Source organism: Nicotiana attenuata, chromosome 9 (genome assembly GCF_001879085.1).
Source record: "Nicotiana attenuata strain UT chromosome 9, NIATTr2, whole genome shotgun sequence".
NCBI classification, from domain to species: Eukaryota; Viridiplantae; Streptophyta; class Magnoliopsida; order Solanales; family Solanaceae; genus Nicotiana; species Nicotiana attenuata.
The window spans coordinates 25,349,498-25,364,460 of record NC_031997.1 but is presented as its reverse complement, the minus strand read 5'-3'; the positions used below and the strand labels follow the sequence as shown (position 1 = coordinate 25,364,460).

The 14,963-nt window shown below is 36.7% G+C and overlaps 1 protein-coding gene across 1 annotated transcript; it reads left to right on the top strand.

The window, feature by feature from the left end:
• On the top strand, positions 1,818-12,445 carry LOC109232178 (squamosa promoter-binding-like protein 1). Its single transcript, XM_019397857.1, has 11 exons — positions 1,818-2,787; positions 3,051-3,232; positions 5,861-6,021; positions 6,091-6,501; positions 8,878-8,952; positions 9,053-9,160; positions 9,649-9,766; positions 9,887-10,028; positions 10,119-10,269; positions 10,759-11,382; positions 11,700-12,445. The coding sequence occupies exons 1-11, from the start codon at positions 2,243-2,245 to the stop codon at positions 12,159-12,161; spliced, it is 2,979 nt and encodes a 992-aa protein (XP_019253402.1). The 5' UTR covers positions 1,818-2,242; the 3' UTR covers positions 12,162-12,445.

The following is a 14,963-nucleotide window of genomic DNA, read 5'->3' as shown; positions in this document are numbered from 1 at the left end:
ATACGTTTCCCAAAGGTATTGATTGCGCCGTCGGTTACGTAACTGCCTTGATGGAGTTGCGAAGTATTATTTATGTTGCACGTAGGTGATCCTTTAGGCTAAAAAACTTAGGACCCTCCCCCCCTTCTTTATATGCTTGTTATATACACTTAGTCATTTAACATAGACCAATGCGGTTGTACACTTGTAATGTTTAAGATTTGCACTGATTGTTTATTCTTATGGGTTATAATGAGAGTCTTCAATTTTTATATTTTTCTTTGCTCATTTGATCACCTAGCTTAATTACATAATCCACATAGTTTAATATTCAGCATGGACCCACAATTATGGACTTCGAAGAGTGCCTAACACCTTCCCTTTGAAGTAATGTGAGCCTTACCGGCGTTGACTAGTCAAACAGAGTTATTTGTAGAATAGGTGCCCTAACGCACCTTAAAAATCCTTAGGTGGCGACTCTTCTCTTTTAATCCCATTTAAAAGAGTTGTCACACGTCGAAACCCGCTTTCAATAGAAAACATGGCACGGCAATATGCATAGGTTCAAATATACCCTCCGTCCACCTATTGCATTAAAATTGCCCCCAACGTTTTCTTTTCCGCTCAAGTCCACCCTTATGACTAACAGTTCATTTCGAAAAAAACAAATATTTTTTTAATAATGATGTGGAACCTTCTCATTCGCCAAATTTAAAACACTTGTACCCATTAAAACGACCCACCCATATGTACCCATTTTCGAAATAATTCACCCCAAACCAAATATCTAACAGAAAAAAGGGAACCCCCACCCTCACGGGACTTTTCTTCTTTCTTTTCTAAGTGCCTCTTCTTCAAATTAGGGTTCTTTTAAGAAAGAAAAGTCGTGTCAATGGTTGCAATGAAACTTTTAGCTATTTTCACAAGAAAATTAGTTCAAATCAGTAGAGAACTATAAATTTTGAACATAAACAAACATCCACAAATCATTAAATGGCGGGCAAGCTTCGAAGCGTAGTTTCAATGGTGGGCAGTTTTGTTCCTTGCGTTTTCGAGCAACCAAGATAGTAGATAAACTTGACTTTAGCATCAAGTAATAACAATCGGCAAGTTCCAAACAACAATTTCGAGTTTGAAAACCAAACTCTCCCAACAACTTTGACAATTTCAAGCCACAAATTTGATCCACCAAAGATCCTAATCAGTAGAATGATCAAGGAAAGTTTTAAGCACTAAAACTTTTCAATTCAGCAAGGGATTATCCATTCTCAATTTTACCAATGAAGTTGCATTTTCAAATGCTCATACCAGTAAAATTCGAAAACTCAGAAACAAAGCATGAACTCAAGTGTATTTGATCAAACAGTGATACTATTTTTATTTTACTTAATTTTTTGATTTTTGTTTTGTTTTTGATTTGGTAATAAAAATTAGGCACTTGAGGCCGAGTTAGTGCAGTTTCGGGCGGGTTAGTTTGCAAATGGATATATATAGGTGGGTCTTTTTAATGGGAATAGGTGTTTCGGCCAATGAGAAGCTGCCATGTCATCATTAAATAAATAATTTTTCCGGTGGAAAAGGCTGTTAGTCATAAGGGTAGGCTTGAGCCGAAAAGAAAATGTGGGGATATATTTAGCCCTAAATCTGTAGTTCAGTGGCAATTTTAACCCTTTTTCGAAGTAATTTTTACAATAAATAAATTTTTAAAGTTTGGTCAAACAAGTCGTGAATAATGGAATACCAAAACTAATTGATGCATGCTTGTACGTACCATGTGTTAATTTGTCACCTAAGTTCCATTTTGCAGCAGGACGTATGTATTTTCACTAAAATGTATTACTCCTCAGTCCCTACACGCACTCTCTAAAGAGCTGTGAAAATAAAAAAGGCAGTCTCCATTATTTTTGTTTTGTTTTCTACCGACAAAAATACTTTTTCTTTTTCCTCGTTTATCATAATACCACTATATTCGGCGGCGATCTTGCGATCAAATCTCGGTAACGCTTCTATCGGCTTTTGTATAAGTGGAGAAAAGCTTTTGGCTTTGTGAATTTTTAGAAATAGAAGGTGTTTGTTTGGTTGGGGAAATGTAGGTGGAGTAATCTTTGGGACATGTGGTTAGCTATTCTTTAGGTCCATGGATGTGTCGGTTTAATTAACAGCTGCTCTTCTTCCTTTTAAATGTCAGTTTGATTGCATCTTTTCTCTGTTTCTCAAAAAAAAAAAATTCTTCTTTCAATGCATTTTGAGGTGTTTGGTCAAAATGGAGGCTAAGTTTGGGGGAAAGATTCAGCACTTGTATGGGAAAAGGAGTATGGAATGGGATTTAAATGATTGGAAGTGGGATGGTGATTTGTTTACAGCTGCTCCACTGAGTTCTATGCCGTTTGATTGCCAGAGCAAACAGCAGGTAACTACTGCTGGAGTAGTCTCCAATACCTTATCATCTGGTTCTGATGAAATGGCATCGGGAACGGGAAGGAAGGAATTGGAGAAACGGAGGAGGTCCGTTTCCGTTGTGGTAAGCGAAGATGATGAAGTTGCATCGCTTAATTTGAAGCTTGGCGGGCAGCTGTATCCGATAATGGAAAGGGAGGAGGAGGAAAAATGGCAAGGCAAGAGTGGGAAGAAGAGTAAAGTTGCTGGGGCTTCTTCCAATCGTGCAATATGCCAAGTTGAGGATTGTCAAGCTGATTTGAGCAACTCTAAGGATTATCATCGACGACATAAAGTGTGTGATGTGCATTCTAAAGCTGCTAGAGCTTTGGTCGGAAATGTTATGCAGAGGTTTTGTCAGCAGTGCAGCAGGTTAGGTTTCAACTGGACTTTCTTTGATTATGTCTAGCTGTAGGAGCCTATTTAGTATTTCTAGAATTATGACTTAGGGTTACCTTGACTCATTGAATTTTTTAACAACAAAAAATAGATGGTAGTTGGTAGCACTATCTCGTTGCATAACTGTTATATGTTTGATGTAATGTGTCCGGATCAGTTAAACTTCAATTATCCAAATATGTGCTGTGTCTGTTGAAACTGATTGTGTTTTGGTTGTTTTGATTACTTTTGGGCAGGTTTCATGTTCTGCAAGAGTTTGATGAGGGGAAGCGGAGTTGTCGTAGGCGTTTAGCAGGTCACAACAAACGGAGAAGGAAGACACATCCGGAAAACGTAGCTAATGGAGCCTCCATGAATTATGAGCGGGGTAGTAGCTACTTATTAATTAGTCTGCTGAGGATACTGGCGAATATACACTGTAAGTGTCTAGCCAAACCACACTTATCTTTGCAGTGCATTTATTTCATCGCCGAGAATGCGTTCAGCCAAATTACTTTAGTTATTAGCGATGTTGTAAGGCATCTTATAGATTCCATCAAGTGTGATGGTCAGAGTGCTATCATGCACATTCTGGTGCAAACACTATGATGAGATGATGCACATTATTTCTTTTCCTGTTCATAGTGACAACTTGATTGATACACTGAGTATTCCTGATCACCAGTTCTATCTCTTACCCTCTGCATCTCTCTGTACTTGTAACTGTCTGTGGCTAATGCTTTATTGGCGGGAGACTTGTCTTTGTGTAATTATATTTTTTGTTTGAGTAGTTTAAACATCAGAACTGTTCCTACGTCTAGTTTAAAATCAGAACAGTTCTTACTTCCTAGTTTAGATGTTGCATGTTGCATTCAGGAAGGGATTAGCAACTCAATTTTAATGCATTGGCACATGAAAATAAAACATGTGTGCAAGTTATCCATAAATAAAGTACCTAGCGTAGTACAGCTGTGACCCATCTATTCCAGTGTCAAGCCCACCCCTGACTGCCATTATTGTTGGAAAGTATTCCTGATTAGAACTTTCCACAGAGGGATGACTTCTTTTCTTGAAATTAGAATAATTGTGTTATGATATTGTATACGGTCGAAACCGGGTTCGTCCATTGTTTGACCAATCGAGGCTGAAACATGGCAGGATAAAGCTCGACCTCGGGTTATATCAAACCGAGGTGCAAAATTATATCGTTGAGCTCATAACCCAGAGACCGAGCAAGATCGAGACCGAGCAAGATCGAGGGAAACTTACTGAGTCAAACAACGGAAAGCCTATCCGCAATCGGTCGAGGATCACAGCGGAAATCTCGGCACATATCAAGAAGAGGCCGATTAATAAGCAAATCATGAGATTTTTACCTTGTATAGAATTGTACCAAAAGTAGAACACTCCACTATATAAAGGGGGGTTCTGATCATTTATAAGATACACTGTAACACGCAAAAAGAAGCAATATACTGATCATTTCTAGTTCGTATCATCTTGTTGTTCAGTTCTAACACTAGTTGAGATATTTCTTGGCTCGAGGGTGATCAAACTCGGAGGCTAAGGCTGTTCAATTTTGTGGTATGCATTTATTTCATTATCGTTAATTTCAATATTAATCTGTCTTCTTAATTTGTATCGAGTTATATCACGTATTTTTAAAATCGCGTACAAATTTAATTGTTATCCAATTTTAAGGGTAAACAGACATCTTGAAGCGGAAGATTGTGGGTTAACTAGCACAGAATCACATATAAAGCAAATAGAGAAGAAAAAAAATAACACTAGGATTTAACGAAGTTCGGCTATGAATGAGAAGAATTGTACAGTACAATGGTTCCTTAGTTACAACATATTGATTCCAAGTAGTTCCTAAACCAACAAGGAATAATTTCCCAAACCCACATGGAAAATGGTTTTCCCTAAATACAAGGACAATAGGTTTCCCAATCCCAAATCTATACAATTGGTTTCCCAAACCTTTAGGGAGAATGGATTTCCTAAAAATACAAGGAAAAAATTCAAGACACAAACAACACATATCAATCTGGAGACTTGGAATTTTTCTGAGGCTCAAGTAGATTGTAGGTCGATGTTAGTACTTGCTATGCATTCATTCAAGGGAGCTTCTGAACACTTATTTGTTTAGGATATATGAAACACATTATTTCTTATTCTTGCATGGTGGTATTGTATTAGTGGTCATGATTGTCTCCTCGTTTGGATGCTTTATCATGTCCAAGAATAACTTCCACCTGAGACTTGTTCGGAGTTAACCTGACTTAGAATTACAACTGAAAAAGAGAGGAATTATTTATATGTTGCCATTCAGATCTGCTTATCTGAAATCGGGAAAACCTATCTCATGAGAAGCTTTTGGATGAGAAAGTGACCTTCTCTTTTAAGATCCACAAAATACAAACAAAGACAGAAAGACATAAAGACTTACTTCTGATACTGTTGCATTAGTTTTCTACTTTACTTACCTTTCTCAAATACCTTAGAACTCAAGACTCTTCTCATAAACCTTTAAAGAAAATGATGAAGTATTATTTAATGGAGTTCCATTTTAGAAGAAAGGTTCTTTTGACCTTCCGAATTTGGTTTTAAATTAAGACATTGCCCAATCAACCTGCAATGAAAAGCATTTTACCTTCTCAATAAAAGAAAAAAAGAAGAAGAAAAATAAAGAGAAAAAGGGTTTCCCAGTTGAACAGGAGCAGAGGAATCAATAAGAACCACAGTTAGTATCTAAAAGGGTTTCCCGATATCCTGAGTTAATACCGTTGGGAGGTTATTGGCGTATTGATGTGGACGATGTATGCGTGGAACCTTTTACTTATGATAACCCTCTGACATTGAGCTTTGCATGACGCAGTTGGGATGTTTATTAGATTGGGGGTGTATTTTGAAAGTGAGTTTTAGTAAATCCCTGCAAGCATTTAGGTCCTATAGAAATATTGATAATACATGCAGCCACATAATTGCTGCCTTTACTTTTTTGAGATTTGTTTTTAAGTTTTGATGAGTTACTTCCTGGCTCCTCCTGTTTGGATTAATGCAGCCAATAGCGCAGATCAATCTAAAGATCAGGATCTACTGTCCCATCTGCTGAGAAACCTAGCTAGTCTGGCTAGTACAGCTAATGAGAGGAATGTGCCTGGCTTGTTGTCTGCATCTCCGGATCGGCAAAACACAGGGACATCTGGGTGGTTTTGTATAAAGGTTTGGAACTGATCTAAACGTTTGGTATTGAACATGATCTGTTCATCTTCTAACTGCGTTGATTTGCAGGACTCTCCTCAGCCAACAGGGCAATGCTTGAGTATACCTGCACCAGAAGTGAGAGATAAGAGAATGGACACGAATGGTGCTGATTGTGAGATTCCACAAAATTGTTGTGCCCCACAGCCCGAGTATATGTACCATAGAAAAGAAAGCTTACCTACCAATGCAAATGTTTCAGCAACTTCACTTGCAGGGGTGAAACTAAGTAACATTGATTTGAATAACAGCTATGATGATCCTCAAGATGGTATCGGAAAGCTGCATTATCCTAATGCGACTGTGAACCTAGGTAATGCATCTCCTGGCTGTCCTCTATGGTTATGTGAAGAACCTCACAAATCAAGCCCCACAAAGATAAGTGGGAAATCGGGTTCCACCTCAAACTTTTCACCATCTAATTCCAGCGGAGAGGCTCAGGTAGAAGCTTGTACTGTTTTACAGTTCTCTATAATTCTGATATGCATTTTGTTCAGTTGTCGTGCCGTAGAAACAGCCTCTTGTAGAAATGCAGGGTAAGGCTGCGTACAATAGACCCTTGTGGTCCGGCCCTTTCCCGGACCCCGCGCATAACGGGAGCTTAGTGCACCGGGCTGCCCATTTTGTTCAGTTGTCTTGCATGCTTTTGTAGGACACTGTCAGAACTTTATTTCTTTTAAAAGTACATCAGATTTATTCCTCCTCCTTTAACGTATTTGCAGTTGCAACTTCTATGTTGTATTTTTTTTTGTTGGATCTTTTCCATGTTTTGTTTTCAATAGTTAGGAGCAGTTGTTCTATGCTTATGAACAAAGAGTAATTGCAGCATTACTCCTTTCATTAAAGAGTAAGAGGGTGTTTGGATTGGCTTAAAAGCTGGTCAAACCAGCTTAAAAGCAATTTTTGGCTAGTTGTCGCATTTGGCAAATGTAAAAATAGCTTTTAAGCCAAGTGCTTTTAAGCTAAAACAAGCCAAAAGCAATAAGCTGGGTGACTCCAACTTATTTATTTCTGCTTAAAAGCTATTTAGGTTTGGCCAATTAATTTACTTATTACTCCTTACATTTTTTTTTAAATTTTCAAATACCCTTTGGCCCTAGCTCTACTTTCTTTCTTCCAGCTCTCTTCCTGTTGCTACTTCCTCTCCTTCATAAGAAGCACTTCTCGGCCATGGCCTGTAACTTTTTTCTCTTTGTACCTTGCAATGCTATCATTGATTAGATCATGCCTCCCAAGGTTTTCCTTCGTCATAGAAATTTTATCCAGAAACATGCATTCATTTAAGAAAAGTAGAACGATTATTTGGGGGTTTTTTTTTGGGGGAGGGGGGGGGGTTGAGTATGTCATGGTGAAGGTCAAATTCATGGGTCGTTCTAATCTTGGATACCTATGATCCCAATTTTGAACGAGCTTTAATGTTAAGGGGAAATCCGTGATGCAATTTTTGAACAAGCTTTTTTTTTTCTCCAAAATATTTGAACGAACTTCATGTTGGGGGATTCTTTTCCTTTTTCAGGTTGCCTTTTCAGTTAGATTACGAAAATGCAGCAAGAAATTTTACGTAGCAGTTAACCCCAGATTCTTTTGCTAGTTTCCATTTTTACTGGTATATGTTATTTAAATAAATAATTTGTACTTATTGAAAATAATAGTAGCTAATTAATTTGGAACATAAACTGAGTTGACATATAAATTAATTTTGTATTTTAATCACTTCAGAATTGAAATCTTACAATGATCAACTCTTTTTCGGGGTTAACGGTTTTAAGGGCATTTAAGTCATTTAATAGAAAAAAGTGCCTATCAGCACTTTTAACTGAACATATCTAGTTGCTTATTTCAGCTTCAACACTTCTATCCGAACACGTAAATGCTTATTTACAAAATCAGCTCCAACACTTTAAAAGTGCTTTTAAGCACTTGATGCTTAAAAGCTCCTTTTTTTCCAGCTACTCCAACAGATTCTAAGTGCAGCATTATCTCCTTTGAAAATAAAGAAGAGTAAAGTGCAGCATTATCATTGTTTGTGCTTTCAGTTTTTTGCCCGCCCCCCCCCCCCCCCCCCCCCCCCCCCCCCACCCCCCCCTCCCCCCCCCCTTCCCCTTGTTGAACTTTTTGTTGGCTGGATGACACTAAAATCATATTTTTCAAGAAATAGCAGAAAGCGACATCCCACTTGCATCGGTTTCTGTTTGAAGAGGTGCACTGCAAGGTTCTTTCAGATTTAAAGAGAATAAGTAACAGCTGAAAAGAGAAAAAAATATGAGAAAAAGAGCATTTTGTCCATCCAGCAAAGCAGTGGCATGCCAGCAAACATTACATGGTCTACCACCAGCACATTGAATCATAGATCATACATAGATATCTAGCTTGAAAGTGGTCTCTTAGTTGCAATCAGTTTTAAATCTACACTAGCAATCAACTTCATGTAGCACCAACAGCTAGGCGTGCATGCACTCATTTGTTGACTACGGCCCCTTTTTCAATCTTTACTATCGCAGCCATTGTCTGTAACAGAAAATGCTCATAGTCACCCGTTGAGACTTACAAATCCTCCATCATTTTACACTACATTCATTTTCATCCTACATAACTCAAGGTTCTCTATGCAGTATAAGTCAGTCCCTTGAAGAAAATTTGGTTCATCTGTATCTTGATACTAGATGAGGGGTATATATATTGGACAGTTGGCTGTTATCCTTTTTAGTGGTAGCTATAGATGCAGAAAAGAAATGTTCCATGAGTTAGATTCTGAATACTTGATAGTCACATGGAAAAAAGATGATTTGCCTCTTACAGCTCTTGGCTAATTTTCAGAGCCGCACAGATCGAATTGTCTTTAAACTCTTTGGGAAAGATCCTACTGACTTTCCTACAACCTTGCGAAAACAGGTACTTTAGTACTCTTGCTATAATATAGTATGCAGTTACAACTTACTATATTTTTCTTTCATCTCAACATGCAACTTATATCTTTCTGAACAATTTGCAGATTCTGGATTGGTTAGCACACAGCCCTACAGATATTGAAAGCTACATTAGACCTGGATGCATCATATTGACAATATATCTTCGGATGGATAAATCCAGATGGGAGGAGGTAACTTATTTTCATTTTCAGAATATGTACCATTATTTTTGTGGGAAGAAGAAATGCAGCTACTTACAAATAAATAAAGATATTGGCCTGGGTTAGTTATTTTCATGTTTAAGGTAGCACTGCCATGGCCATAGGCTCTTGGCTACGCAGGCACACCGACTGCGTTCCACTCAAACTCTATCTATATAATATAATAAATTACAAATATAAATTGATAGTAAATTTGCACCTATTCCCACAAGGGAACAGTAAGTTCACTGGAAGTCAACAGCCACTGACTTGGATTCCTGGATCCACTTTTGGTCACAGCATGCATAGCTAAGCTCAAATGAAACTTAAAAAATAAGAATGTCATGTTGGATTGCAATCAGGGACTGCTTCTTCTTATCTGCTACTGATTGTATTACCCACAAACTGTTCTTTAGCTAGCTCATGCTGTTAATGTTTTGGACTAATAAATATATCACCAAATAGTTCTCTTTTTGCAGCTTTATTGTGATCTTAGATCTGGTTTGACAAAACTTCTCAATGCATCCACCGATTCATTTTGGAGAACTGGATGGGTTTATACTAGAGTGCAGCATCGTGTGGCATTTATATTTAATGGTATATTATGAGTCCTTTGTCATGTTCTTGCTTGGTTTTTGTTCTGTTATTATGTTGCTATCTTCAATTAATTGCTACGCCTCAGACAGGAAAACTGAGTGTTTTTGTTTTCTACTATAGGGCAGGTTGTTCTGGATACTCCCTTGTCAGTTAAAAGTCATAGAAACTGTAGGATATCAATCATCAAACCACTTGCAACTTCTGTCTCCGAGGGAGTTCAGTTTTTGGTAAAAGGCTTTAACCTATCTCGACCAACTACAAGGTACTTAGCAGACATTGAAATTGTCATCCTAGCTAATTAGACCATGTTTAGCTAATGAACTTACTCTGTGTGATATCCACGTCGCCATAGGTTACTATGTGCCATGGAAGGGAAATATCTTGTGCAAGGTAGTTGTGCAGATATGATGGGAGCAGGTGATTCTTATATGGAGCATGAAGAGATCCAGTCCCTTGGCTTTCCGTGTATTATGCCAAATATTACTGGCAGGGGGTTCATCGAGGTGCAATTATTTTTCTTTTCCTTAGTCCCTATAACTGTTAATGTATCTTCTTGTCTCCCCTTTTGAGCCGTTGTTTACGTTGGATGGAGTTCGATGCCTCCTTATTTACTGCTTTGCCCAAAAACTCAGTTTTATGCTCTGAATCATTTACTGAAGAAATTCAAGGTAAGGATCTTCTTCTGGTTCTTATTATGTGCCAAAGGAAGTGTAGACATGGATTGATGAACACTCATTTATGTTTCGTTTTTAATTTTAATGAATAATCTTCTTATTTGTAACTCATATAACTTGGAAATTATCATATCATCTTTACAGGAAATTGTTGGGACCCCCTATTATATACCATGTGTTACTTTTCATGTGATGAATACTGATTTAGATGAGCTAGTTGAGTGAAGTAAAACCTTTACACCAATTGCTACTTCTCCTTAAAGGGAAGTTTGCTAGTCTTTATTCTGTTCTGAAATGTAGGTTGCATGCTTTGGCTAGGTTGAAGACCATGGTCTTTGCAGCAGCTTCTTCCCTTTTATAGTTGCAGAGAAAGACGTTTGTTCCGAAATTCGTACCCTGGAGAGCATTATTGAGGCTGCTGAAACAGCTGATGGTTTCCTGGGAGCAACTGAAGAGTTACAAGCTAGGGACCAAGCTTTGGACTTTATACATGAGATGGGTTGGCTGCTTCATCGAAGTCACTTGCAATTTAGACTTGGTTCTGGTTCCAACTTGATTCTCTTCCCTTTTGAACGGTTCAAGTGGCTTATTGAGTTCTCTGTTGACCATGCCTGGTGTGCTGTTGTGGAAAAACTTTTAAGTATTTTCTTCAACGGCATTGTAGATGTAGGACAACACTCATCACTGGACATTGCTTTGCGGGAGCTTGGGGTCCTTCACAGAGCTGTAAGGGGAAACAGAAGGTCCATGGTAGAAATGCTGTTGAGATACTGTCCTCACAGAGTACTTGATAAATCAGGGGTAGAAAAGAAACAAGGTCATGGTGGCTACTTATTTAGACCTGATTCGGAGGGTCCTGGGGGTTTGACTCCACTTCATATAGTTGCTAGTCAGGACGGATGCGAGAGTCTTTTGGAGGCATTAATTGACGATCCAGGACAGGTATATCTTCATCTATTATGTGCATTTTCCTGTAGTTATGTTGATAATTGACAGTCCCATTAACTTAGAGAGGAGAAAAAGTATATGTTGAGAAAAGTGAAAATGAATCATGGCCTTCTCTTAGACTTTTACTTTCCGAAGTAAAATTTGTTTCTCTAACCAGCAGCAATTGTCAAATGATAGTTTTGTCTGTTTGATGACTAAATTGGAGGCACTGATATATGTACAAGGAGTCGATGTTTGTGGCACATAACTGCTGTTCTTTTTATCTTTTTGTTTTCCCTATTTTTCAAGGTATTGAATATTGTTTCCTTCAGATTGGAATTGAAGCATGGAGAAGTGCCCGTGAAAGTACTGGATTGACACCCAATGATTATGCATCCCTGCAAGGTCATTACTCACACATTCATGTCGTCCAGAAGAAAATTAATGAGAATTCAGGTAGTGGACATGTTGTTGTCAATATCCCTGGTACTTTGTTGAATAGCAGTTTCAAACAGAAACTAGAAGACGATCAAAAGTTGGTAAAAGTTGTGAGCTTACAAACCGAGAAGCCTTTAAGTAAACCAATTCAAAGACATTGCAGACAGTGCGAGCAGAAATTCTCATATGGAAACATGGGGAAAACAAGAGTTGCAATATACAGGCCGGCGATGCTCTCAATGGTAGCAGTTGCTGCCATATGCGTGTGTGTAGCTTTGCTGTTCAAAAGCTCACCAGAGGTTCTTTATGTGTTCAAACCGTTTAGGTGGGAGCAGCTGAAATATGGTTCCAGCTAATACTAATGTCGGTTGTACAAGAGTGTAGAGATACCCATGATTTTTTCTTCTCTCCACTTGTTCTTAATGGATATACTAAAATGTATATTTATTTTCACTACTCCATTGGTAGGTGTAATATATGAGAGAAGCTCTTCTACAGTTGGTATTATTTTTTACGTGTGGATAGTTAGAATAGCAGTGACGACTGGGATTGTAGATTGCATCGGCCAGTTTGAGCCGAAATATTTAAGTTCAATCATATAGAATTTAATGCAAACTGATTGCTGACAGCATTTAGCAAACAAATTTTCTGCTTAATTTTTCCTTCCAATTCCAAGCTTGTCATCTTCGGCTTCTGCTAGTTTCCGACTGGAGAAAATTATAGCGTTAGCTTATTTTCCTGATCTGAAGATTTAAAGAATAATTTTGGTTTGAGGTGCAAGGAAAATATCTACTCATTACTTATCAGTTGTTTGGTTATCATTTTTTTTTCCGTCCATATCTATATGTAATATAAAGCCAATATGTTAGGGGATTTTTACCTAGCTATACTATAATAGAAACATATTTACTACCTTTATTTAGGTTTCTTGTTAATTACTTTATATACCTATATTTACTAGTTTTATACAAAACCATAAAAAGGAAGAAATGAGACATACCTTAAATATTGGGTATCAGTTACACATAATCCCCTACATTTAAGATACTAATCATCACCGTAAGAAACCCACTGAACCTCAAAATCATCACCTCTCTTTGTAGTTACCCATAGTAAGAAACCCATTGATACCCATAATCTTTCTGACCCAAAAATCTCGCTTACTCACTCCTCTTCCAATGTTATCCCCCCAAAATTGCAGATTCTTTCCTTTTCCAAAGCTGTTGATATACGATTTCTCTCTTTAATCGTCCAAAATCCCTTTCTTATTTATACAATACAGAAGAAATTCGAAAATTTGCTCTACAATCAAGTTGTGGGTAAGCTTCACTCTACTTTAAAGTTGGTTTTAGGTTGAATTTCATAATGAAACTCGAGGAAGATGAAGTCGTTTCGGAATTGTATTACGATTGTATGATAAAAATCATAATATCTGAGTTGTATTTGATATATCAATACCTAAGACAATTCTGATACAATACTAATACTATTAAAATACAATATCGTATTATGATTTAAGTTTAGAGTTGGTTCTAGGTGGATGTTTTAAATTAAAACTTGAAAAAGATGAAGATCAAAGTAGTATCATAATTTAGAAGTGTATCACAATTGTATCACAATTTGTACCTAAAACAATACATGATACAATACTAATACAAGTATAATACGATATTGTATCAGTTTAAGTTTAGAGTCGGTTTTAAGTTGTATCAGAATTGTGTAAGAATTCTTTTAGGATTGTATCAAAATTGTATTTGAATTATGAGCAGTTGTGAGATCGTGACGAATTTCACAGTTTGTATCACAAATATATGATAATTATATATTAATTTATTAGTATTTATCAGGTATTATTCTGGATATTAATGTACCATCTACAAGTTATATACAATTGTGATACAAGTATGATACAATTATATTTTACGTATTGATGTATCTGAGTTTAAATACAATTATGATACATTTATCATACAATTCCTGAATATTTCTTCATTTTCAGTGTTGTTCGGTCTCCCAGCAAAAGAACGATGCAACTGATGATTTAATAATATAAAATTATCGGCAATGGTGGAAAGAGAGAAGATGGAGATTCTAGGCGGAGATTAAGGAATTTTATTGTAAAAGAAAAGGAGAGAGAAAAGGAGAGGGGAAAAAAAGGAAAGGATATAATTGAATTCCTTAATTGAAGGCACTAATAATGCGTTGAGAGCCTTTTAAGGAGCAATCTACACAATATATAAGAAAAACCTAGATACTTATTAAAAACTACAAAACATAGAGAACATTGGTAAATAAGTTTCTAATATAGTATAACTAGGTAAATGTCAGCGCTTAAGTGGCGCAAACTAGGGGGAAGTGCACACTTAGCCACTAATTAGACCTGTATTTATTCTTTAGCCACCGTTTAAAATGTATTTACTCTTTAGCCAGTGCTTTAATAACTCTTACCCGCCCGAACAAAAATACCCCTGTGCTAGACATGGTTTCCTTAACTTCATGAGTGTTATGTAAATATTAAGGACAACGTGTCCTAAATTAGCACCTTCTGTTTTAAACTTTAGGACATAATGTCCTTAACTTCATACGTGCAGTGTAAATGTTAAAGACATGATGTCCTTAACTTCATGAGTGTTGTGTAAATATTAAGGACACAGTATCCTTAACTTTATGATTACTGTGTAAATATTAAGGACAAAGTGTCCTGTATTTGCACCTTCTGTTGTTAAACTTTAGGACATCATGTCCTTAATTTCATATGTGCAGTGTAAATGTTAAGGACATGGTGTGCTTAACTTTATGTGTGCAGTGTAAATGTTAAGGACATAGTATCCTTAACTTCATGAATGTTATGTAAATATTAAGTACATGGTTCGCTTAATGTCCAAAAGTTAAGGACATTTCAGAAACGTTTGTCCTCAATATTAGATTCCTAGTGTTGATACCCAATTTTTCCCTCATACATTTTTAAATATGCATACATACTTTTAAAATATTGTACATGCATGCACAAGTATTTTTTACAATTTTTCTATAATTTTTAAAGGCCTTAAATCAATTTATTTCTGTATTTTTAATTATATAAATATTCAATAATTATCCCTCATATTACTTTATGATGATTTAATCATCTAAATTCATCATTTATGCACATATAACTG